The following is a 25,137-nucleotide window of genomic DNA, read 5'->3' as shown; positions in this document are numbered from 1 at the left end:
ACCACAAACACCTCGTAGTCGACCCCAAAAGCTTAAAATAAATCCAGAAAAATGCAAGCACTGATGTCAACTTTGGAGCTTGAACCCTGGTGAGTGAGGATACCAATGTCCTCCTAATCACCCAACCATTGGTTGGTTCGCAATCCGGCTTTGTTCGGTCGTACCGAAAAAGTTCCCATTTTACATGGAAAAAATGGAAACGTCATCTCATTTTTGTTTTACTTGAAAAAAACTATACTTATGAACGATATTCCCACGGGAGATTAATCCCACCCCTAACCTTTCACTAATTACCCCTGAATTATGTTGCAGGCCTCACCCTCTCATCTCACAAGTTAACTCTAAAAGATTAGTCTCTAGGTGTACCAAAACTCTGCTTCGATACTTAACTTTGGTCGAAGACACAGAAAAGCCGAAAGATTTCAAAACAGACGTTCACTCTCTATAAATAAAACACAAACGGCCAAATCGATACAAGGTGATGATCAAATTCTCTTACAAAGCAGGTCAATAGAAACAACATCCAAGAAAGTAGTGAGAACACATCAAATCAAAGTCACGCAAGAAAACCGGAGTAGCCACACCTAAAACTAGGCAACCAATGCTAACGACTAGAAACGAAACCGCGCATCCTTAGCAAACCATTGGGCGTTGTTGCACCGAACATACAAAGCTATCAATGAAATATGGGTTGCTTGCCCTCCCACTCTGAGGCATGGAGCGCCAGTCCTTCCTGCGAGCAACGAGGACCGAAAATGGTGGTGACGATGTCACATGTAAAAGATAGTAGACCAATGAGGCCACCCCGTGTAAGATTCAAAGAAGCTTCATGTCAAGATGAATGCATGCCCGAAGATGCCGACGTGTTGCAACTGGTAGGTGCCTGAGCTCCACAATGACGACCCCAAAAGGGTGATGATGTGACGCGTCACCGAGTCTGAACAAATGTATTACAATTTTCAACCGGAGTCTTGACATGAAAGGGGGTCCGAAATGATGCCTCCAAGAGAGATACAACACCCACAAGCATCGACATCACCACCGTCGAAGTGAGGAGCTTCTCATAGCCTCAACCATGCCACAAGAGCTACCAAGGACGCCGACCTAGCCAAGGGGAGGACCGCCGTTGCCAGCTCGAGGCCTCCAAATAAAGACCCGGGCACCGGCACCTCGAAAGCAATGACAACACCAGGATTATCCACGACCACTCCTCTCGTTGTCCACATAGCCAAGACGAGGGGCCGCCACCACTGCAGCACTGCTTGCCATAGAGCTAATCGCACAACCTCATCTTTCGGGGCGCCTCCTAAACATCCAAGGCTGGCTCTTCACCGCCGGGAAAGCAAGTACCCAAAGATTGCCAAGGACTTGGGAGTATCACCGAACACTTGACTTAGAAGAACTGCCTACCTACATGGAAATTCGTAGGGGCATGCAGGCCGTTCAATTGCTTCACGATTTGTGAATTAATTGGATCCCCGCACAAGGGCATAGTAAGTTTTAACTTTCAATAGAACTTTCAATTGTTAAAACTTTGATTTTGCATCTGAAAATTCTGATTTTCTCGGTTGCAAGTATCAAGTTTCAAGGTTGAAACTTTAAGTGAATTTTTTTGTTGGTCGCAGGCACTAAAGTCACGACTTTACCGTCACATGCTCTGACAATTTTTCACATCAACTTTAATTGGTGTGGCTACGGACCTACGGAGTCGTATGAGTACCTAAATAGTTCATCCTCACTATATTATTTCTCTTGACATGCACACTATCCACCTCAGCCCACTACCTGATTTTCGTGCAACCAAGGTCAGCCACGTCATCTAAATTGTTCTACCTTGATGCAGTACAGTCCAGCCATCTCCTTTCATTGAAAAACCAATCGTTTTATTCACCGAGAGCTCAGGTCGCACGCTGCTATCCTATCGTCTCCTCCACAACACTCATCAATTATTAGCTCACCAATTCCTCTTCTGCCATAAATCGTACTCCATCACCCTTCGTCTCCTCCACGGTTTTGCAAGAGAAACTGATGAATTTCTTTCACCTACCTCAGTCAGTAGTATTCACCGTAGAAGCCAGTTTCACCCAAGGACGTGGCCCCAACGTCGCTCGCCGCCATGCAGATGGATGTTCAGCAGCTCCGGTGAGCTCTGAAATTCCGGCGAAGATGAACACACGCATACAAATGCGAGAACTGGTTTGAGCCGCTGTAAACTTGCGGTTTGATTGCTTGAGCTCTCGCTCTTTATGTGAAAGCAGAAAGGTCGTCGCTAGCCCACCCCCACGGACGCGGTCGTGCCATCCCACGATCCAGGGCAAGACATGGCTACGGCGGCCGCACACACATCGTGGGCTCGCATCGGCTAATCCGGTTCTTAAAAAGAAAACCTACTGAACCTGAAAGCAAACTAGAGACAGCTAGATTAACCAACAATCTCTCCCTAATCTAGATGTTCCTGGTGGCGACGAGCCCGATCTTCTCGCGCATAGCCCGATTTGGTCAGAATGTCAGCCACTTGGTCGTGGGTGTTCATGTACTCCACTGCGATCTTGCCATTCTCGACACACTCCCTGATGTAGTGGTAGCGCGTCACGATATGCTTGCTTCGCCCATGAAATACAAGATTCTTGCAGAGCTGGATCGCAGACTGATTGTCCATGTAGATCTTGAACTGAGCTACTGGCTTCCCAAGCAGGTCAGCAAGCACCTGGCTCAGCCATACTCCCGTGCATGCTGCAGTTGTACTAGCAATGTACTCTGCCTCACAGGAAGACAGGGCCACAGTTTTCTGTTTCTGAGACTGCCAACTCACCCGACCGGAGTCGAGGAAGAAAACGAGCCCGGTTGTGCTCTTTCGATCATCAACGTCTCCAGCCAGATCCGCGTCGCTGTACCCGACGAGATCACACCTCCCCCTTCTTGTGTAGCGACCCCCATGGTGAATGGTGCCCGCTATGTAGCGCAGGAGATGTTTGACAGCACTCATGTGCTCTGTCGTCGGCTCCTCGAGGAAACGGCTGACATAGCCTACCGCAAAAGCAATGTCTGGCCATGTATGTACCAGGTAGCGGATACTCCCCACTATGCTGCGGTAGAGGTGGGCGTCGGTTGGCGGTGACGAACTCGTCTTGCTCAGACGAAGACGAGGCTCCATGGGTACATGAACTGGGTTATAGTCCGACATCCCGGCGCGCTCCAATAGCTTGGTGGCGTACGCGGCCTGGCACACCGTGATCTCCTTGTTGCTCTGGTGCACTTCAAGACCGAGATAGTATGTGAGAAGTCCGAGATCACTCATCTGGAACTGGTTTGTCATCTCCGTCTTGAACTTTGCAATGGCGCTGGGGCTGGCTCCCGTGATGATGAGGTCGTCGACGTAGACGCCCAGCAGTAGGCGATCTTCAGCAGAGCCATGGTGGTACACTGCGTGCTCTGACACGGTCCATGCAAACCCAAGCGACAACAAGGTGCTGTCTAGCTTGGCATTCCACGCACGCGGAGCCTGATGTAGCCCGTAGAGAGCCTTTCGGAGACGAAGTACCTTGTGTTCACTTCCGGCGAGAGGAAAACCTGGAGGCTGACTGACATACACCTCTTCGTTCAGATCCCCATTCAAAAACGCCGTCTTGACATCGAGATGATGCACCTCCCAGTGCTCGTGTGCGGCGATCGACAGCAGCAACTTGACGGAGTCCAGCCGCGCAACGGGTGCAAACAACTCCTCGAAGTCGATGCCGGCTTTCTGTGCAAAACCCTTCGCCACCAGCCTGGCCTTGTGTTTGATGATAGCGCCGTTAGAGTCCTTCTTGAGCTTAAACACCCACTTGAGTCCAATGGGGCGCCGGCCTGCAGGCAGATCGGTGAGATACCACGTCTCATTTTCCTTGATCGACTGCATCTCGTCAAGCATGGCTCTTCTCCAGCTTTCGTGCGGCTCTGCTTCTGCGAAAGTTGCAGGTTCCTCGTCTACGCCCAGATGTAGCTCGCCTTCCTCCATCGCTAGCAGGTAGTCCCGCAAGCAAGAGTTGGGCTGGATGATTCCCTTCTGCGCGCGCGTTGCATGGGATGTAGTGATGGCCTCTGCCCTCCGGGGGCTGCAACAGCCTGCTTCGCTGCCATGCCAGCATTCACCGGGCTTGGATCGACAGCTGCAGCTTCACTGCTCGGTGAATCAGGAAACAGGTTCTCTGATGGTTCAGTCACCACCGCAGCGCTTGTGGGCGTCGCCGGGTCCGCTGTCTTGTCAGTTGTTCTGGATGGCTTTGCGCTGGTGCTCGTTGTGGCCGCGCCTTGTCCCGCAGTGTTCTCCACACCAGCCCAGGAAGTGTGCACGTCATGCTCAATGGTGAACCCGCCGTCACCACCGCCAGCTTCCCAGTCCCAGCTTGCCGCCTCATCAAAAACGACGTCGTGCGAGATGATCACCCGGTTCTGCACCGAGTCGAACAGCTTGTAGGCCTTCGTCCCTGCCTCGTAGCCGATGAAGACGCACTTGGTGCTGCGGTCGTCGAGCTTGCCGGCGTGTGGGCGAGTGGACTTGGCGTAGGCGACGCACCCAAACGTTCTGAGGTAGTGCACCGATGGCCTTGCTCCATGCCATGCCTCTTATGGCGTCATCCTGTCCAGAGCTTGCGTGGGTGAGCGGTTGAGCAGAAGCACGGCCGTGGTGACTGCCTCCCCCCAAAACTTATTTGGTACTCGCCGCGCCTTGAGAAGACACCTCGCCATGGAGATGATCGTCTGGTTCCTGCGATCCACCACTCCGTTCTGCTGCGGAGAGTATGGCACGGTGAGATGGCGCTGCGTGCCCTCTCCAGCACAGTATGCGGCGAACTCCACCGAAGTGAACTCGCCACCTCTGTCTGTGCGCAGAGTAGGCAGCTTGCGTCCTGTCTCAGCTTCAACACCGGCCTTGAAGCGCTTGCTGGCGTCGGCTGCTTCGTCCTTCGACCGCAGCAGTGTGAGCCACATGTACCTGCTCATGTCATCAAGCAACAGAAGAAAATGGCGCTTCCCGTCGTGCGTGGGTGGAGAGATCGGCCCGCACAGGTCTCCGTGCACCAGGTCCAGGCGATCGTCGACGCGGTAGTGTGCTTTCCGCGGAAAGGAGCTTCGACGTTGCTTGCCTAGAAGACAACCGTCGCACACCTGGTCCACCTGATGGATTGAAGGAAGTCCACGCACCATGCCTGATGCAGCGAGCCTAGGGAGAGCATCAAAATTCAGATGTCCATGCTGCTCATGCCATGTCCAGGCCACCCTGTCAACGCGAGCAGCCATGCACACCGGCTTGGCCAACTTCATCGGCAACTTGTACAGCCGGTTGCCACTCTAGACCACGCGTGCAATGAGATTGCCACGCCGGTCATGCACCTGCAGGATGCCACCATGAATCGACACCTCGCAGCCGACCTCGTCGAGCTGCCCCACTGAGATGATGTTCGTCTGTAGCCGCGGGATGTAGTACACGTTGGAGAGAACGCGGTGGCGGCCATCTTGAGCCACGAAGAGCACGGTGCTGCGCCCCTGTATCTGGACGGCCGATCCGTCCCCGAACCGGACGCGCCCAGTGATCCCTGTGTCCAGCTCAGAGAAGGCACCACGGTCACCGGTCATGTGGTTTGACGCACCTGTGTCCACATACCACAGATCGTCGCATTGGGTGTTGTCGGCGTCGCCGAGGGTGACGGAGGCACCTTGCTCGTTGAGGAAGATCTGGCCGTCCTCCAGCATCTCCTGGCCGTGACTGTGGTCGACGCCGAGAGACACAATGTGTGCCATCAGGAGACCAGGCTCCTCTTTCTCCTCATCGGCGCGCGCCACATTAGCCTCCTCGCGGATCCGTGTGCGGCACTCCCGCGCCCAGTGCCCGAGCTTGTTGCAGTAGCGACATTTGTCGTCGCGTGAAGCCCGGGAGGGAGTGCGCCCGCCGCCGCTGGGAGCACCTCCTCCTCTGCCTCTTTGGCGTCCACGGCCTCTGCCCCCGCCGCCGCTGGGAGCACCTCCTCCTCTGCCTCTTTGGCGTCCACGGCCTCTGCCCCCGCTGCCGCCCTGAGCCCGCCGTGGCTGCTGGCTAGCGCCGGAGCTAGAGCCCTCGCCTGGGGACCGGTGTGCGCAGCGAGCCTCCCACTCCTCTTTGGTGTAGAGTAGGTTGGCTCCGCCGGCTTTATCTTCCTCGTTCAGGCGATCTTCGACCGTCCGTAGACGACCTGTGAGCTCTTCAAGAGACAGAGTGTCGAGGTCGAGCAGAGTTTCAATGGCGATTGCCACCTGGGAGTACCTCTTTGGGACGACGTGCAGTGTCTTTCGAACGATTCGGCCGTCGTCGATCATGTCGCCGAGGACGCGTAGGTTGTTGACGAGGGCAGTGACGCGCATGCCGAATGCGTCGATGTCTCCCCGTCCTTGAAGGTGGGGGCCTCGAACTCCATCCGAAGCCGCTGCGCCGTGGACTCACGCACTCGAGCTGCGCCCACCCGCATGGTGCAGATGGCCTCCCAGGCCTCCTTCGCCGTCCTCTTGATGACGATGGCCCCGACCAGTTCCGGCGGCAAACCTTTGAGGATCTCAGCCATGGCATACCGGTCGTCACGGAAAGTAACCGTGTCCTTCCCTTCGACGGCATCCCAGTCCTGTACGATGATCTCCCGCCCGCTGCGCCGTGTCGTACTCCTGCCCCGCGTTCACGGCGGAGTGAGCGAGCGGTCGCCCGAGCGGTCATCGGCGGGCGCCGGTGCGCCAGAGTCCGCTGGGCCAGTCATGGTCCCAGGATGGAACACGCTTTGATGCCAATTGTTCAGCAGCTCCGGTGAGCTCTGAAATTCTGGAGAAGATGAACACACGCACACAAACGCGAGAACTGGTTTGAGCCGCTGTAAACTTACGGTTTGATTGCTTGAGCTCTCGCTCTTTATGTGAAAGCAAGAAGGTCGTGGCTAGCCCACCCCACGGACGCGATCGTGCCATCCCACGATCCAGGGCAAGACATCGCTACAACGGCCGCACACACATCATGGGCTCGCATGGGCTAATCCGGTTCTTAAAAAAACCTACTGAATCTGAAAGCAAACTAGAGACATCTAGATTAACCAACAATGGGCGCTGGGGAGTCCGCTCTCTACGTCGCAGCAGGCGCGCTCGGGGTTTGTCGAATGAGAAAAATTCACCATAGGTCATAAAACTTGAGCTGGCTGACACTTAAGTACCACTACTTCAAAATATCCGAAATACAGTCCATCTACTTGCGCAGGGGGTTCACTTTGGTCCGTATATACGATTGGAGCTACGTATTTGCTGACGTGGCCGAGTTAGCCGTTGCCAGGTGTGCTTTGACTGCCACTTGTGCAGCACCTGTCGGGGGGGGGGCGTTAATACTAGATGGCTGGAGGTTTTTTTTGCAAATGCGCGCACCTGGTCAGACCGCACCCCACCTGGTCATTAAACAGCCCGCACCTGGTCGGACCGCACCGGGTCGCTCCTTTCTCCTCCCTCCCGCACCCTCTCTGCTCATCGTCGCTGCTGAGGTCGGACGTTGTTGGTGTCGACGACGGCTCCATGAGCACGTCATCGGACGCTGAGCCGCCGCCGTCCGCGCCGTTCGGGAGGGGCCTGCGCGACGTGCCACTTGCTCCTTCGCGTCGCCGTGATGATGCCTCGCCGCCCCTGTACGGTACGTCGCCGTCGCCAGCAGCTCCTTTGCTCGATCTGTGCAATTTAGCTCCCGTAAAGAGTTCTTGGCCGCATCAATTGCACGTAGGAGCTAGGGTTTGGCCGTTCGTTCTACTCTCTGACGGATTGGGTGTGGGGTGGTAGGGTTTTAGCAGCTTGTGAAGATCTTTCTGACAGGCCAAAAATAGGGCTGCTTCATGGGGGGTTTGCAGTAGGAGCTAGGGTTTGGCCATGTTTGCAGAGATCTGGAGTGGTTATGGTTCTTTCTCCCCCCAATTTTTCATCGGTCCAGGGGTCTAGGGTTTAAGCAGTAAAGTTTGCTCTTAGTGTCAGAGTGTTAATTGGACCAAAAATTGTTGTAATTTGCATTACATTGTGTCAGATTGACCAAAGATGGTTGCTTTTCGACCTGTAAGATCATACATTTGTTAATTGGAGCCATGAATCTCTGTTTTTCTTTCTGAAAAAGTAAAAAAGTCTGAATCTTTGAACTGTAGTCTGAAATGTCTGAATCTCTCTGTAGTCTGAAATGTCTGAAGTTTTTCAACTTGATTGTTTTGCAGGTCACTTAAGCAACCACTTCTCTGTTGAGGTCATACATGGTGGCTACTTTCTGTGTGCTGGCAAGCATAGGGGTTATCACAAAGGTCACTCCATTTGGTATGATTACTGTGACATAGATAATTGGACACCTAATGTTGTTGCCAGTCTAGTGGAGGAAATTGGATATGAGTTTGAGGGCAGGATCATGGCTTATTGGTGTGTTCCTGGATTGACAGTGTATAAGAATAGATTAAGAGAGATCAAGATAGGGGACAACACTATGACAAAAAACATGAAGGATTGTGTTCTAAATGGCAACCACTTCCAACAGATATTTCTTGATCATGATGAGAGCATGAGATCATATATTTCTGTTGTTCAAGTCCACTCTGATGATGAGGATCCACCAATTGTCAGGTTCAGTGGCATTAGGCCAAAGAAGGAGAATGCCCACCAGCAGCAAGCAGAGCAGACACATCAGTTGCAAGAGGAGCAGGATCAGCTCACTCTAGTGGAACATGAGCTGGCTCAACATGATCAAGAGCATGATTCTGATCAAGAGCATGAGCAAGATGAAGCAGAGTCGGAAAGTGGAGCAGAGTCAGAAGAAGATGATTTCATACCAAGTCCACCCCATCCTGGAACTACTTACCTTTCATCTCAGTTTGGGTTTAGGGCAAGGAAATCCTGTAGGTTTTTGAACATGGATGCAGCAGACATAGTAGTGCAGGATTCAGATGAAGATTATATTCCACAAATTGTTGATTCAGACATTGATCTGCAGGATGATGATGACTTGTTTGACAAACATGTTGATTGTGAGAAGGGCAAAGGACCAGCAGTCCAAGAAGAAGTTGATGATCCTACTGAATATGTGGATATTTGTTTGCCATCCTCTGATGAAGATAAGGTGAAGTGATTTCAAAAGTTTTAGAGAGGAAGACATGACTAAACCACAGTTTCAAGTTGGCCAGACCTTTGGATCTGTTGAGTTCCTTAGGAAAGCTATCAAAGAGTACAGCTGTCAGGAGAGAGTTGACATTAGGTGCCCTAGAAATGATAGGAAAAGACTGAATGCCATTTGTGAAGATGGGTGCCCTTGGACCTTGTCTGCATCATTTGATGGGAGAATGAACTGCTTCATGATCAAGAAATACAACCCAAAGCATACATGCATAAAGAAATGGTGTGTTAAGTCATTCACTGCTCCTTTTATGGCTGGAAAATATCTTGATTCTTTCAGAGCAGATGAAAACATGAACATGGAATTTTTTGCAAGGGTGGTTCAGAAAGATTGGAACATGACAGCAACAAGAAGCAAGCTTAGAAGGGCTAAGAGGTTAGTGAAGAAAGTTATTGAAGGAGATGAGTTGGAGCAGTACAACAGCATGTGGGATTATGCACAAGAATTCAGAAGATCAAACCCAGGGAGTTCTTTCTATGTGGGTGTCAGTAATGGCATATTTGCAAGTTGTTATTTCTCTCTGGATGCCTGCAAAAGGGGTTTCATGCAAGCTTGTAGGCCTGTCATTTGTTTGGATGGATGCCACCTGAAGACAAAGTATGGAGGTGTTATGCTGTGTGCTGTTGGCATGGATCCTAATGACTGCATTTACCCTCTAGCTTTTGCAGTTGTTGAGGTAGAGAACACTGACACATGGAAGTGGTTTCTGTCAAATCTGAAGAGTGACTTGGGAATTGTAAACACAGACCCATGGACTATAATGTCAGACAAGCAAAAGGGCCCGATCAAGGGAGTGAGGCAGCACTTTCCTCATGCAGAGCACAGACACTGTGTTAGGCATATATGGCAGAATTTTCAGCAAACACACAAAGGAGATGTTCTTAAAAACCAGCTATGGAAGTGTGCAAGGAGCACAACACTAGAACTGTGGGCTGCAAGCATGGAGGAAATGAAGGTTATAAGCCTAGAAGCATACAAGTGGCTTGAGCAGCTACCACCCAACACTTGGGTTAGGGGCTTCCAAAGAGAATTGGTCAAGTGTGATATCCTTCTGAACAACAACTGTGAGGTTTTCAACAAATATATTCTTGAGGCTAGGGAGATGCATCTCAGATCAATGATTAACAAGATCAAAACACAACTCATGGTCAGGTTCTACAACAAAAGAAAAGAGGCAGAGACCTGGCCTGGCTCAATATGCCCAAAAATTAGGAAAAGAATTGAGAAGAATATAGAGCTATCAGCTACATGCATGGTTTCAGGGGCTGGTGATGGCATCTTTCAGGTTGACAACAGGAACAGAACATACATTGTTGACCTGAAGGAAGAAAGCTATACATGCAAAAGGTGGGATCTTAGTGGAGTTCCATGTCACCATGCAATTGCATGCCGCAGACATGAGAGGATTGATCCTGAGAGTTTGGTGCACTCCTGTTACAATATAGAAGCATTCAAGCTAGCATACAAACCCATTATCAAGCCTTGCAGAGATAGGAGTGAGTGGCAGAAGATGAATGGCTGTGAAATCAAGCCACCTGTCTTTGAAAAAAAAGTAGGGAGGCCTTCAAACAAAAGTAGGAGAAAGCAGCCTTATGAGATTGAAAAGAAAGATGGAACCAAGGTGATGAGAAGACATGGAATCACAATAACATGTTCATACTTCCATGAAACAGGCCACAACATCAAAGGATGTAATCTCAAAAAGGCTGGTGTTGGGGATATCACTATTGGGTGTAAACCGGCCTATCTGGGCCAGGTTAACTTCGTCAGTAGTTAAGTATGTTAAAGCCCAAGAAGGCAGATGAGGGTTCAAGGCCCATAGTCGGTTCAAGGCCTGTAGCCGTAAACCGGCGTTGGTATTTAACTTGTATTGTAAGTTAGGAATAAGTAGAGACCAAACGGGACACATCTATGAGCCGGTATTGGGAATCTGCGAACTGACGGGCGTCACCCGTGTATATAAGGGGACGACCCGGCGGCGGTTCAAGGACACAGACAACAACTCGAGACATAGGCGAAGCTTGTTTTCTCCCTGGTCATCGAAACCCCATCAATTCCATCACAACTAGACATAGGCTTTTACCTTCATCGAAGGGGCCGAACTAGTATAAACTCTCTTGCGTCCCTGTGTCCGCTTTAACCCCTTCAAGCTAACCCGTCGCGATGGCTCCACGGCCACTAGTGCAGAACCGGGCAATAACACCGGTTCGTAAGGCCCTTTAGTGCTGGTTCCATAACTGGCACTAAAGTGTGGTCACTAAAGGCCCCCCCCCTTTAGTACCGGTTCAGCACGAACCGGTGCTAAAGGGCAACCACGTGGCACGAGCCAGCTCCGGGGGCCGGGAGCCCCAACCGGTACTAAAATGTTTGGGGTTTTTTTGGTTTTATGATTTCTTTTTCATTTAATTTTGTGTTTTTCATTTTAATTCTTTTTTGTTTGCTGGTATTTTACGATACTACACATTGTACACGTTATGCATATATATATGTATATATATATAAATAGAATTTCTAGTAGAACCAATCATATATATATCATCAATGTCTCACAAACCACCATATTAATTCACACATACACACATGTATAGCTATATACAATTTCTCCTACATATGCATGTTGCCTTCGGAGCCAGTGGCATTAGCCTAATTGGTGCCTTCGGAGCACGATGACAATTGGAAGTGGTTCATGACCTGGTCGATGGGGGCGGTAGCGGGTAATAGTATTCTCCCTTCGGATTTATGACCTGGTCGAGCAAAAATCCCGCTATTTCCTCTTGAAGTGCTTCTACGCACTCCGTTTCTAGGAGCTTGTCCCGCACCTCTTTGAACTGTTAAGAAGGAGATCAATATGCATGTGTATTAGTTGTGTGACTAGATATCGATAATGGTGTAAAAATTGTGAATAGTGTTCTGACAAGCGTACCCATTCCTGTCTTTGAGATCTGCTCCTTTCGGACGCCATCATGCGAATGTTCTCGCAAACGCAGAATGCACACAGATCAGTCCCCTGCGCCTGCTTCAGGGCCTTTATTATGAGAATGGAATTTAATTTGATCAGATAATAATTAATCAAGCATGATAATTAAAGAGATGGCAGCTAGCTAGCTAGCTAGTACTACTTAATTACTTACCTTGGGTCGAAACCATTTCAGCTGTCGTTTCCATTCGACTTCCGTGACGCTGATGAACCTTGCCCAAGCCCTGCCCGCTGACAAAGAAAATAAATAAAGGGGTTATTAAATAGTTCATATCATGAAATGACGAACTAAATAGGCCGAGATATATAGTTAATAATGATTGAAATTACCTGTTGACTATCCCAAACAAGATGTTATAGTCACTATTTGCTTTGAGTAGTGAGTCCAGTATTTGAAATGTTCCGTCGTCAACTTTAATGATACACAAGATCCAGTGAAATCTGCATGCACACACGTTTGCATGTCTTAATTAAGCGGGCATATGTAAGCAAAAACATGTAGCTAGCTAGTAGGCAAAAACAGAGAATTTGTAGTACAAGAAAGTGTGACTCACTGGAAGTTGTAAGGAAGTAGTATATCTTCATTGTATTTGAGGCGCTTCAAGAACTCTAGCATGCTGTCCTCTACCTGCTTTTCATAATGCTTGTTTATTTTCCATGTGTATTCATTAACGGTGTTTGGGTCAATGAACCCAATGCCATAGCGTCCACCTTTTCTCATTTCATACATCTTCATCCTGCATAATACCACAGAAAAGAATATAGTGAGGATAATTACAGGTAATGATTGATCAAAAGGATCACTACAGCTAGCTTGAGACTTAAATTACAGAAAGAAATCACTTACAGACAATAGCAACCGACGATAGATTTGTCGAGTGCATCTTGATTGTATAACTGAAACAGTTCAGAATACTCAACGGTCACAGCATTCTCATGGTAGTAATGATCCTTCTTGACTTGCACCATGAGGGACTCTCGATCGGATCTCTTGGTAATGTCCATGTACCATTGATGCAATTCATACATTCTCGTTGGGAGCTTCTTGACCTCTTCTGGCTTGACCAAAGGTTGGCCCCGAGCATATTTCCGTTTTATTTCCTCCTCTGTAAGCATAGGCATGTCCTCGATCTCGAGGAGTTGTCCAACAGTGATGTTAAGAGTTTCAGCCTGCATTATATGCTCCTGGGTTATTACCACATCGCCCACCTCGGGAACGTAAACTGTTTGCCCACAATAATATTGGGCGCGCGTACTGTCACGTGTTGTTCGCGGCACAACAAGCTGGGGGATCAATTGCGCCGCCTGTTCTCCCAGCTGGGCAATGGTTTTCCCGCATTTTTTGACAGCTGCTTGTTGTTTGCTCGAGCTCGAGCTCGCCTTCTTCTGTAGACGTTGTCGATGTAACTTACTCATGTGGCGCTCATAGTCTGTGTCAACAGGCTTAGGAGCTGGTGGTTGAGCCATACGAATGAAGTGTTCAACTACTTCCACAGGCACTTTCTCCCTTGGCGGCGGTGGCGGTTTCGGTCCAAAATGGGCGTCGACTTCTGCCCGCACTATGGCATTGGTTTGCTCCTCGGTCCTGTAGTAAGCCCTCTCAGGAAGAGGAGTAGTGAGGTTTGGACCATATTTATATCGCTTGCCTCCGCCTGTACTTCCTGTACTATGACCTCGACTCGTACTGCTACGCACCATAGCTGCGGGGTGTCTCTTCTACGATTGCTGAGGCGGCGGAGACGGCTGACGGGGCTGAGTTGGACGAGGAGGAGTGGCCTGAAGCTGTGCCGGACTTGCAGTGGCCTGAGGTTGTGCCGGACTTGGAGGAGGAGTGGACGTCTGATGCTGTGTCGGACTTGGAGGAGGAGTGGACTGACACTTTGCCGGACTTGGAGGAGGAGGAGTGGCCTCACGCGTTGGTGGACTTGGAGGAGCGGGAGTCTGCTGACTCGGTGGCGGACTTCGACGAGGAGTCGTGTGACGCGGTGTCGGTGGCCTTCGAAAGATGATGCAATCCTTTCTCCATAGGATGATACGATGTTTGGCATCTCCGAGTGTGTGCTCCTCGTCACCTCCAAAAATGTCAAGCTCTAGCCCCGAATATTGGTCCACCACCTCATCAACCACGACACGAGCATAGCCTGCTGGAATCGGGTTGCAATGGAACGTTGCATCGGGGGAATTTGTATAAGCAACGCCGTCCGCCACCTTCAAGGATATGTTCTTAATTTTGAAGTGTAGCTCGCAGTTAGTGTTCTCCGCGATATCATCCACGGGGTATCTATCCAGCATTGCGTCAAACGGGGCGGAACCCACGCTGCTTCTCGGCATGGATGGGGCGGTGGTATCCAATGCTGGATCATCCGCTAGCTGCTACAGCTGCTGAGACCCCCTTTGCTGGCTAAGTGAGTCGATCTGCTCCTACTGCCGCTGGAATTTGATTGCCAAGTCCGCGTGTGCTGATTCTAGGCCTTGAAGGCGTTCATAGTCGAGCTTCCTCTGCTCCTCCTCCATCTTCCTCTTCTTCTCCTCCGCAATCTTCTTTCTCGCACGGGTTCTGTAGTTGGCGTTCCAGTCCGAAAACCCCTCATACCACGGAATGGCGCCCATGCCTCGTGTTCTTCCGGGTGTTCAGGATTTCCCAGGGCACGCGTAAGCTCGTCGTTCTCTCTGTTGGGCTCGAACAACCCGGATCGAGCCTCTTCTATTGCAACAAGTAGCTTATCTTCGGCTCCGTCCAGACATGCCTTCTTGGAAACTTTGCCTGTCTTCGGGTCCAACTCCCCCCCATGCGCATAGAACCAAGTCCTGCACCTGGGGGGCCAGCTCAATGTTTCTAGAGTGACACTTGCATCCAGCATCTCTTTCTCAGACTTATCCCACTTAGGCATTCCCACCGCATAGCCACCTGGCCCCAGCTTATGAAACTTATCCTTTTTTGCGGCATTGGCCTTGTTTATTCTTGATCGTTCCTTAGATAATTCTGAATCCTTGAATTTCACGAAATCGTCCCAATGAGCACTTTGATTCTCTAGTGTTCCCTCGAATACTGGAGTCTTCCTTCCTCCCTTGACGTACTTGTCCCATTCACGATTCTTGTGGTTCTTGAATGCAACCGCCATCTTCCTAAGAGCAGCGTCCTTGACTTTCTGCACATCTGCTTCTGTGAAATGATCTGGTAGGGTGAAATGTTCCATGAGAGTATCCCAAAGCAGACTTTTTTGTCTGTCATCGACAAAAGTAAGATCTGGACGTGGTTTTGCTGGCTCTCTCCATTCTTGAAGGGAGATCGGGAGTTGGTCCTTCACAAGAACTCCGCACTGACGAACGAACTTGTCTGCAATCTTCTTAGGCGCTAATGGTTCGCCATTAGGTTTGATTGCCTCGATATTATACTTTACACCCTTCTTCAACTTTTTGTTCGAGCCTCGTTTCGTCCTGTTGCCTGAAGATTTGCTCGATCCGGATGGCTGAAAGAAGAAAGATCGATTCGTTAATATATCTTCAATTCATTTAAACCATGTGATGATCACCAGATGCCTGCTTATATAAATATATATACCTCTCCGGTGTTGTCATAATCATAGTTCATGACTTCATCAATTCGGTCGTCGCGATCGAATATCATATCACCCTCTCTGGTGTTGTTTAGAAATTCGGAGCCGTCATAATCTTCTTCATTCTGATCATCATCTGGCCCGCGTATTATATCGAACATGGTCTGTTCTCCCTCTCTGTCGGTATTGTCCGCCATAGCTTTTATTTAACTATGCCAAAAGAAATATAAAACAATTTAGTATTCAAATTACATCCTCTCGAATAATAGATATAATCTCGAATACATCGTCTCGAATAATAGATATAATCTCGAATACATCGTCTCGAATAATAGATATAATCTCGAATACATCATCTCGAATAATAGATATAATCTCGAATACATCGTCTCGAATAATATATAATCTCGAATACATCGTCTTGAATATTATATATCGAGTACATCACTAGCTAGGTAGCTAATAAAGATCGAATACTACAGAAGAATCTAGGACACTCGCGGTTCCTGCGGCGCGGGCGGTGGACACCCAAAGAGAAGGAACCCTCACAGGATCATAGCTGAAGTGAGATCCCTGAAGAAACTGCCAGGTATTGGAGAACCTGCCGCCCTCTAACGCAACCATGTAGCGATGGACGTGCTCGTCCTCCTCCCTGACACGGCGACGTACCACCTCCAGCGGGGCCGGCTCCCTCCGCACCGAAACTGGCCCACGCGAACGCCACCAAATGAGATCAGGGTCGACGACGGGACCCGGGGCCGGGTTCCTCATCAAGCGGCGCGCCCCTCCAGGCAGCACCTCCCAGTGCCAGCCTGGCGGAGCCCAATCCCGGACATGGGTCAGTCGGACGTCATCGCGGACGGGTCGACGGCGAGGATGCGGGCCGGGCATCGTCGAGAACAAATACTAGCTATATGCCCGCAAAAAGTAACATTTTTTTAATGATTGGATTTTGATAACTAAAATTTCTAACATTTCTATATAACTAACATTTCTATAACATTTCTAATATTTCTAGAACTAAAAAAAAGAAAAATTTCTAACTTTTTTATAACTATTTCTATAACTAAAAAACAGAAAAATTTCTAACAATTCTAACTTTTTTATAACTATTTCTATAATTAAAAAACAGAAAAATTTCTAACAATTCTAATATTTCTAACTATTCTAACAATTCTAACATTTCTAACTATTTCTAAAAAACAGAAAAATTTCTAACAATTTCTAAAAAACAGAAAAATTTCTAACAATTCTAAATTTTTTATAACTATTTCTATAACTAAAAAACAGAAAAATTTCTAACAATTCTAACATTTCTAACAATTCTAACATTTCTAACAATTCTAACAATTCTAACATTTCTAACAATTTCTAAAAAACAGAAAAATTTCTAACTATTTGTATAACTAAAAAACAAAAAATGTATGTGTGTGTGTGCTCACCGGCGAGGCGAGAGGCGACGGGGGGCGGCGACGGGGACGGCGACGACGGGGATGACGACGATGGGGACAGGGACGGGGCGGCGATGACGGGGACGGGGACGTACGGGCCGGGGCGGCGACGACGACAGGGACGTATGGGGCGACGACGACGGGGACGGGGACGACGGGGACGGGGCGGCGACGGGGGCGGTGACGAGGGATGGAGACGTATGGGGGCGGCGGGCGACGGTGCAGAGGAGAAGAAGCAGAGATGAGAAACTGAAATTTTCATAAGTGTTGTTTATATAGGAGGGGCCTTTAGTACCGGTTGGAGCCACCAACCGGTACTAAAGGCCTGTTTTGGCCAGGCCAAGCGGCGGGAAGCGACCCCCTTTAGTACTGGATGGTGGCTCCAACCGGTACTAAAGGCCCCCCCTTTAGTACCGGTTGGTGCCACGACCCGGTACTAAAGGGGGTGCGCTGGCGCAGGTGCGGTGCGGCAAGTTTAGTCCCACCTCGCTAGCCGAGGGGCGACCGCACTGGTTTATAAACCCCCGTGCGGTAGCTCTCTCGAGCTCCTCTCCAAAGCAGGCCTACTGGGCCTACATGTTCTGTGCTGCCCTGTTGGCTTACTGGGCCTTTGCGGGCCTGCATCCTGGCCGAACAACAGGTTGGGTTTCTAGTCGTATGCCGGCCGCTCTGGCCTAGTAGGCGGGCTTTTTTTATTTTTTTGCTTTATTTATTTTTGAGTTGTTTTTTTGTGTATTTAGAGTTTCTTTGTGAATATTTTTGCTTTAGGTACAAAAAATTACAAACTTTTTGTTAGTGCCCGTAGTTTTCAAATTTGAATAGTTTAAATTTTGAATTATTTGAAATTAGTGTGAATCACTAGTTTGTGAATAACTTAACTTTAAAAATCAGTAAAGGCATGAAAGAATTTGTTTGCACATAAAATTTCTTCGCGTTTCAAATGCCAAAACACATAATTAACTACCCTAACTATTACAGAGATTCCCTTCTGGGTGTGAAACACAGAAGAAAGTGATGATAGTGAAGCCGATCACATCCCAGATCTTTGGTTGTGAAACTTTTTCTTCGCGTGTGTCCCTTTGCGCCGTAACCATGGAAAATCTTCATCATTTAACGGGATGCTCGGGTCAATATTCACTGTGAATGGAGCAATTTCATCAAACTTTTCATAATCTTCTGACTTGTCTGTCTTGTCATCCACTCCCATTATGTTTCTCTTCCCAAAAAGAACTATGTGTCGCTTTGGCTCATCGTACGATGCATTTGCTTCCTTATCTTTTCTTTTTCTTGGCTTGGTAGACATGTCCTTCACATAGAAAACCTGTGCCACATCATTGGCTAGGACGAATGGTTCGTCTGCATGCGCAAGATTGTTGAGATCCACTGTTGTCATTCCGTACTGCGGGTCTTCCGTTACCCCGCGTCGTGTCATATTGACCCATTTGCACCGAAACAAAGGGACCTTCAAACCACGTCGATAGTCAAGTTCCCATATGTCCTGTATATAACCATAATATGTTTCCTTTCCCGTCTTGGTTTTTGCATCAAAGCGGACACCACTGTTTTGATTGGTGCTCTTCTTATCTTGGGCGATCGTGTAAAATGTATTACCATTTATCTCGTACCCTTTGAAAGTCATTATATTCGAAGATGGTAACTGGGACAGCAAGTACATGTCATCTTCAATAGAGGTGTCATGCATGGTACGTGTCCGCAACCAGCTGACGAAACTCCGGGTTTGTTCACGTGTAATCCAGTCATCAGACCGCTCCGGGTGTTTGGAGCGTAGCAAATTCTTGTGTTCATCCATATACGGAGCCACCAAGGCGGAATTCTGTAGAACTGTGTAGTGTGCTTCAGTGAGAGAATGTCCGTCCATACATATTATTTGTTCCCCTCCTAGCGTGCCTTTTCCATCCAGTCTGCCCTTATGCCGCGATTCAGGAACACCAATCGGCTTAAGGTCAGGAATAAAGTCAATACAAAACTCAATGACCTCCTCATTTTGACGGCCCTTGGATATGCTTTCTTCTGGCCTAGCACGGTTATGAACATATTTCTTTAAGACTCCCATGAACCTCTCAAAGGGGAACATATTGTGTAGAAATACAGGACCCAAAACGTTAATCTCTTCGCATAGGTGAACTAGGACGTGCGTCATGATGTTGAAGAAGGATGGTGGGAACACCAACTCGAAACTGACAAGACATTGCACCAAATCATTCTCTAACCTTGGTATGATTTCTGGATCAATTACCTTCTGAGAGATTGCATTGAGAAATGCACATAGCTTCACAATGGCTAATCGAACGTTTTCCGGTAGAAGCCCCCTCAATGCAACCGGAAGCAATTGCGTCATAATCACGTGGCAATCATGAGACTTTAGGTTCTGGAATTTTTTCTCTGCCATGTTTATTATTCCCTTTATATTCAATGAGAAGCCAGACGGTACCTTAATACTGAGCAAGCATTCAAAGAAGATTTCCTTCTCTTCTTTGGTAAGAGCGTAGCTTGCATGACCCTGATGTATGCCGTCTTTTCCGTGCATACGTTGCTGGTCCTCTCGTGCCTCAGGTGTATCTTTTGTCTTCCCATACAGGCCCAAGAAGCCAAGCAGGGTCACACAAAGATTCTTCGTCACGTGCATCACGTCGATTGCGGAGCGGACCTCTAGGTCTTTCCAATAGGGCAGGTCCCAAAATATAGATTTCTTCTTCCACATGGGTGCGCGTCCGTCAGCGTCATTCGGAACAGGTTGTCCACCAGGACCCTTTCCAAAGACCACCTTCAAATCCTTGACCATATCATGTACATCAGCACCAGTACGGTGGCGAGGCTTCGTCCGGTGATCCGCCTCACCTTTGAAATGCTTGCCTTTCTTTCTTAGGGGATGCCTGCTCGGAAGAAATCGACGATGTCCCAGGTACACATTCTTCTTACAATTAGCCAAATATATACTATCGGTATCGTCCAAACAGTGCGTGCATGCGCGGTATCCCTTGTTTGTCTGTCCTGAAAGGTTACTGAGAGCAGGCCAATCATTGATGGTCACGAACAGCAACGCCTTTAGGTCAAATTCTTCCCCCATGTGCTCATCCCACGCACGTACACCTGTTCCATTCCACAGTTGTAAGAGTTCTTCAACTAATGGCCTTAGGTACACATCAATGTTGTTGCCGGGTTGCTTAGGGCCTTGGATGAGCACTGACATCATAATGAACTTCCGCTTCATGCACAACCAAGGAGGAAGGTTATACAAACATAGAGTCACATGCCAGGTGCTATGGTTGCTGGTCTGCTCCCCAAAAGGATTAATGCCATCTGCGCTTAGACCAAACCATACGCTCCTTGCGTCATCTGCAAACTCCTTCCCGTACTTTCTTTCGATTTTTCTCCACTGCGACCCGTTAGCGGGTACTCTCAACTTTCTGTCTTTCTTACGGTCTTCTCTGTGCCATCGCATCGCCTTGGCATGCTCTTTGTTTTGGAACAAACGTTTCAACCGTGGTATTATAGGAGCATACCACATCACCTTGGCAGGAATCTTCTTCCTAGGGCGCTCGCCCTCGACATCACCAGGGTCATCGCGGCTGATCTTATAGCGCAATGCACCACATACCGGGCAAGCGTTCAAATCCTCGTACTCACCGTGGTAGAGGATGCAATCATTAGGGCATGCATGTATCTTCTGCACCTCTAACCCTAGAGGGCAGACAGCCTTCTTTGCTTCGTACGTACTCTCGGGCAATTCGTTGTCCTTTGGAAGCATATCCTTTATCATTACCAGCAACTTTCCAAATCCCTTGTCAGATACACCATTCTCTGCCTTCCATTGTAGCAATTCCAGTGTGGTGCCCAGCTTTTTCTTGTCACCTACGCAATTCGGGTACAATAATTTTTTGTGATCCTCTAACATGCGCTGCAACTTCTTCTTCTCCAAATCACTTGCGCAGTTTCTCTTTGCATCGGCAATGGCCTGACCTAGATCATCAACGGGCTCATCTGATGCCTCTTCTTCAGCTTCTTCCCGCATTGCCGGCTTAGCTTCTTCCCGCATTGCCGGCTCAGCTTCTTCCCCCATTGTTGTATCATCGTATTCAGGGAACCCATGGCCAGGATAGCTGTCGTCGTCCTCTTCTTCTTCATTGTCTTCCATCATAACCCCTGTTTCTCCGTGCTTGGTCCAAACATTATAGTGGGGCATGAAACCGGACTTAAACAGGTGGACGTGAATGGTTCTTGACGTAGAGTAATTGTGACCATTCTTACAACGAGCACATGGACAAGGCATAAAACCATCCGCCCGCTTGTTTGCCTCAGCCGCAAGCAGAAAAGTATGCACACCCTCAACAAACTGGGGAGAGCATCAGTCATCGTACATCCATTGCCGGCTCATCTTCATTACACAACACCGAATAGACCAAATTAATACAAGTTCATACATAAAGTTCATACAACACTTAAATGCAACAAACAAATAACTCTCTAGCTAAAGCATTTAAATGCAACAACAAATACGATCAAGATCGCAACTAAGGTAACAATGGATCCAACAGCATAATGATACCAAGCCTCACTATTGATGGCATATTTTCTAATCTTTCTAATCTTCAAGCGCATTTTCTCCATCTTGATCTTGTGATCATCGACGACATCGGCAACATGCAACTCCAATTCCATCTTCTCCCCCTCAATTCTTTTCAATTTTTCTTTCAAGTACTCGTTTTCTCTTTCAACTAAATTTAACCTCTCGACAATAGGGTCGGTTGGAATTTCCAGTTCACATACCTCCTAGAAAAAATTTCTATGTCAACTTGATGGGCATAATTTGTCATAAACACGAAATGCAACTAGTTTTAAAAGAGAATATATATACCACATCCGAATCATAACAAGGACGAGGGCCGATGGGGACAGATATCAAAACCATGGCACTATATGTATAACAAACAACGTACGAGTAAGATAATTATACGAGTAACTATATATCCAAATCACACAAACATCAATCTTTATATAAAATTTCATGAACAAGAGGCTCACCACAAGGTGGTGCCGGCGACAGGATGGTGCGGGCGATCGACGGTGGTTACGACGGAGATTTAGAAGGCACTAAGTAAACCACACCTACATTTGCAAACTAAGTGTTATTTTTTACCTCAAATTGCATATAAATCAAATACTAGCACACATATATATATATATCCTCCCAAATTACTAAACTCACAAATTAATCATTATATAAAGCATTGCAAGAGCTAATCTAGCAATGAGAGATGAAAGGACAAAGTTGCTAACCTTTGTGATCATTTGAATGGATGGGGGCCTTCAAATCTTGACAAATTTTGGGCAAAATGTGTGATGAGCTCGAGAGGGAAGAGGGGAAGAACAGAGAGGAGAGGGGAAAGGGGAAGAACAGAGCGAGCTCTGGTGGACGAAGGGTTTATGTAGGATGACCTTTAGTACCGGTTCATGCCAAGAACCGGTACTAAAGGGGCTGGAGGGGCCCCAGTCTAACAACATCCTGCCACCACTCTCATTAGTACCGGTTCGTGGCACGAACCGGTGCTAAAGGTTCACCACGAACCGGTACTAATGAAAGCGGCCCGGCTAGCCGTTGGAACCGGCACTAATGTATACATTAGTGCCGGCTCAAATACAAACCGGCACTAATGTGCTTCACGTTTGACCCTTTTTCTACTAGTGGACTAAGTCCTTTCTCTAGGACATCTGCTGTGACAAAACCACGACAGTTGGCGCCCACCGTGGGGCTATCGCATGATGGTTTCAAGTTCTTGGAGGGCTGCTTTGAAGGACTCGAGGGCTACGCCGTAGGCCGGATGACTAAGAGTCGTCGCGGCAAGCTTTACATCGACGATGCAGGCTGGGGCCCCGAGGCCGGCTCAGTTGAGTACGGGTACCGGGTCCCCTTTGGTGGCATACACGTTTTCATCGGCAAGATCGGAGAACCGGGCCCTGAGCCGGATATCTGCACCGACCTCGTCGAAACGGCTCAGCGTGCGCGATCTGCCCGGGTTAAACCGGCCATGAAGCGTGCCTTCATGGGAGTCATCCATGGAGGAGGTCATGAGGATGGATCGGGATCTGGCGGCGAGACCGTCATTTACTCCGGCGATGAGTCATCAACCGGAGAAACCGAATCTCTATATCATCTACAAGATGGCCGGATTGGGGGCTGTTCCGACGGCGACAGTATTCTGGACCCCTCTAATCTGCCCAACCGAGTTGGAATATTCATGGTCGGCACACAAGCAGCGCTTCATTCTTCGACCGCTGTGGCAACAACCTCCGGTTCAGCAGCGGTGACGGCTGCCGGGGCAGGAGGCCCTGTGCGCCCGCCGGGTCAAGTTCTATCAGAGCTATTTGATGCATTGGCTGTGCTTATGGAGGAAGCTAATCCAGCGGATCAGGACGTCCACAACGCAGAGATTGCAAAGGTAAGGGAACAGATCACCCAGGCCAAGGCGGACCTGGCAGCTGAGGATACCAGGATGGCCACAGAGCGGGCCGCTCTAGACGCACAAGCCTACAGGCTCATGTTGGACCAGAACGCGTCGCATGAAGTCATGAGGAGGAAGTACCGATCCCGTTTGCCTTTGGTTTTCGAGGCCAGAGACCTTTTCAACACCCCGGGAGCAGGAACCAGTAATCCGCTGGAGGGAAACCGGGCGGAAGCTCCTGGGACCGGTGCGCCGGTTCAGCCTCGTTGGATGGACCCGCCTCGTCAAAACACCGTTATACCTCAGGCTGTTTCAACACCTCCGGGTCACTACTCCAACCCAATGGACAATCTCGTCGCCGCTGCTGCACGGCTGGAGGCCATTCCAATTGAAGGTGACTCACCGCAGGCGATAGAGACGCGACGGGTCAAGGAGCTTCTTAGGACAGCTTTGGACCAACAGGAAGCATACTCGTACAGCCGCGACCGGATCCACTCGACCCCTCGCCCAAGCCGGAGCTATAGCAGGCGTATGGAGGAACCGGCAGTGTTAAGTAATGAACGACGTGGAGCACCCCACGGCAACAACCCAGCGGGTGGTGCTGATAATGCTCAGGAAGTGGTGGACCGGGCCCGAGCACGCAGGGAGGCCGAGTTAGCCGCACAATATCAGGCTCGGCAGCTTACGCCGGTTCGTCCAACTATTTCGGTCGAACCCGGTGTTACTTCTAGTTCTTTGGGGGTGCCTTGCCTTGTCCCTGCTTTACGCAATGTGCGCCTACCCAAGGATTTTAAGGGCCCGCGCAAGGTACCAAATTACACGGCGGATCAACCCCCAGAGATATGGGTGGAGAGCTATGAGATGGCCATGGAGATGCTGGATGTGGATGATGTGGCATGTGCGAAATACTTCACCATGATGCTTGAAGGAACGGCCCGCACTTGGTTAAAAAGCTTACCGGCCAATTCTGTCAGTTCATGGGCCCAATTACGAACCCGGTTTATCAATAATTTCAAGGATACATGTAAGCAGCCCATGTCGATAGTAGACTTAGCTGCCTGTGTCCAAGAGGAAGTAGAATCGATGACTCATTGGGTGCGCCGGGTCTCACAAGTGTTGCATTCATCAGACCGCATCAACGCTGACACCGCAGTCTTAACCCTAGAAGGCAACTGCCGGTTTGGGCCCCTAAAGCTAAAGTTGGGATGGATGAAGCGCCATTGCACTGACATGGGGACCCTCATGGCTGCTTTGGTAAAGTATGCTGATTCTGATAGTACCAAGGATCCCGAATCTGATGATGACAAGGCAGGGAAGGGAAAGAGGAACAGCAACTCCAAAGGTCAGCAGCATCACTGGGCAGGCAATGGTGGTGGAGGCAAGCGTAAAGCGGATGGTAACGTAGACTTTGTGGCTAATACCAACGCGCAGGACAATGGCCAGCGACGCAAGGGTAAACCGAAAAATCACAGTGGGGCACCCAACCCTAACCCGGACCGCCTAAATTATCTACTGA

The 25,137-nt window shown here is 49.0% G+C and overlaps 2 protein-coding genes across 2 annotated transcripts in view; one reads left to right on the top strand and one right to left on the bottom strand.

Moving 5' to 3' along the window:
• Positions 1–5,331: 5,331 nt before the first annotated feature.
• Positions 5,332–6,333, bottom strand: LOC147966581 (uncharacterized). Its single transcript, XM_087530881.1, has one exon. The coding sequence runs from the start codon at positions 6,331–6,333 to the stop codon at positions 5,332–5,334; it is 1,002 nt and encodes a 333-aa protein (XP_087387007.1).
• Positions 6,334–9,155: 2,822 nt separating this feature from the next.
• The window catches only part of LOC147966580 (uncharacterized), a 36,057-nt gene continuing 20,075 nt past the window's right edge, over positions 9,156–25,137 (top strand). Inside the window, exons 1-2 of the mRNA XM_087530880.1 lie at positions 9,156–10,157; positions 10,257–10,908. Coding sequence (XP_087387006.1) covers positions 9,156–10,157; positions 10,257–10,908 — 1,654 coding nt within the window. The remainder of the gene's footprint in view (positions 10,158–10,256; positions 10,909–25,137) is intronic.

This window comes from Triticum urartu, chromosome 6A (assembly GCF_056163025.1).
Source record: "Triticum urartu cultivar PI428250 chromosome 6A, HENAU_Tu73, whole genome shotgun sequence".
NCBI lineage: Eukaryota > Viridiplantae > Streptophyta > Magnoliopsida > Poales > Poaceae > Triticum > Triticum urartu.
Note: the sequence above shows the minus strand (reverse complement) of the source record. Positions and strands in the feature narration are given on the sequence as shown.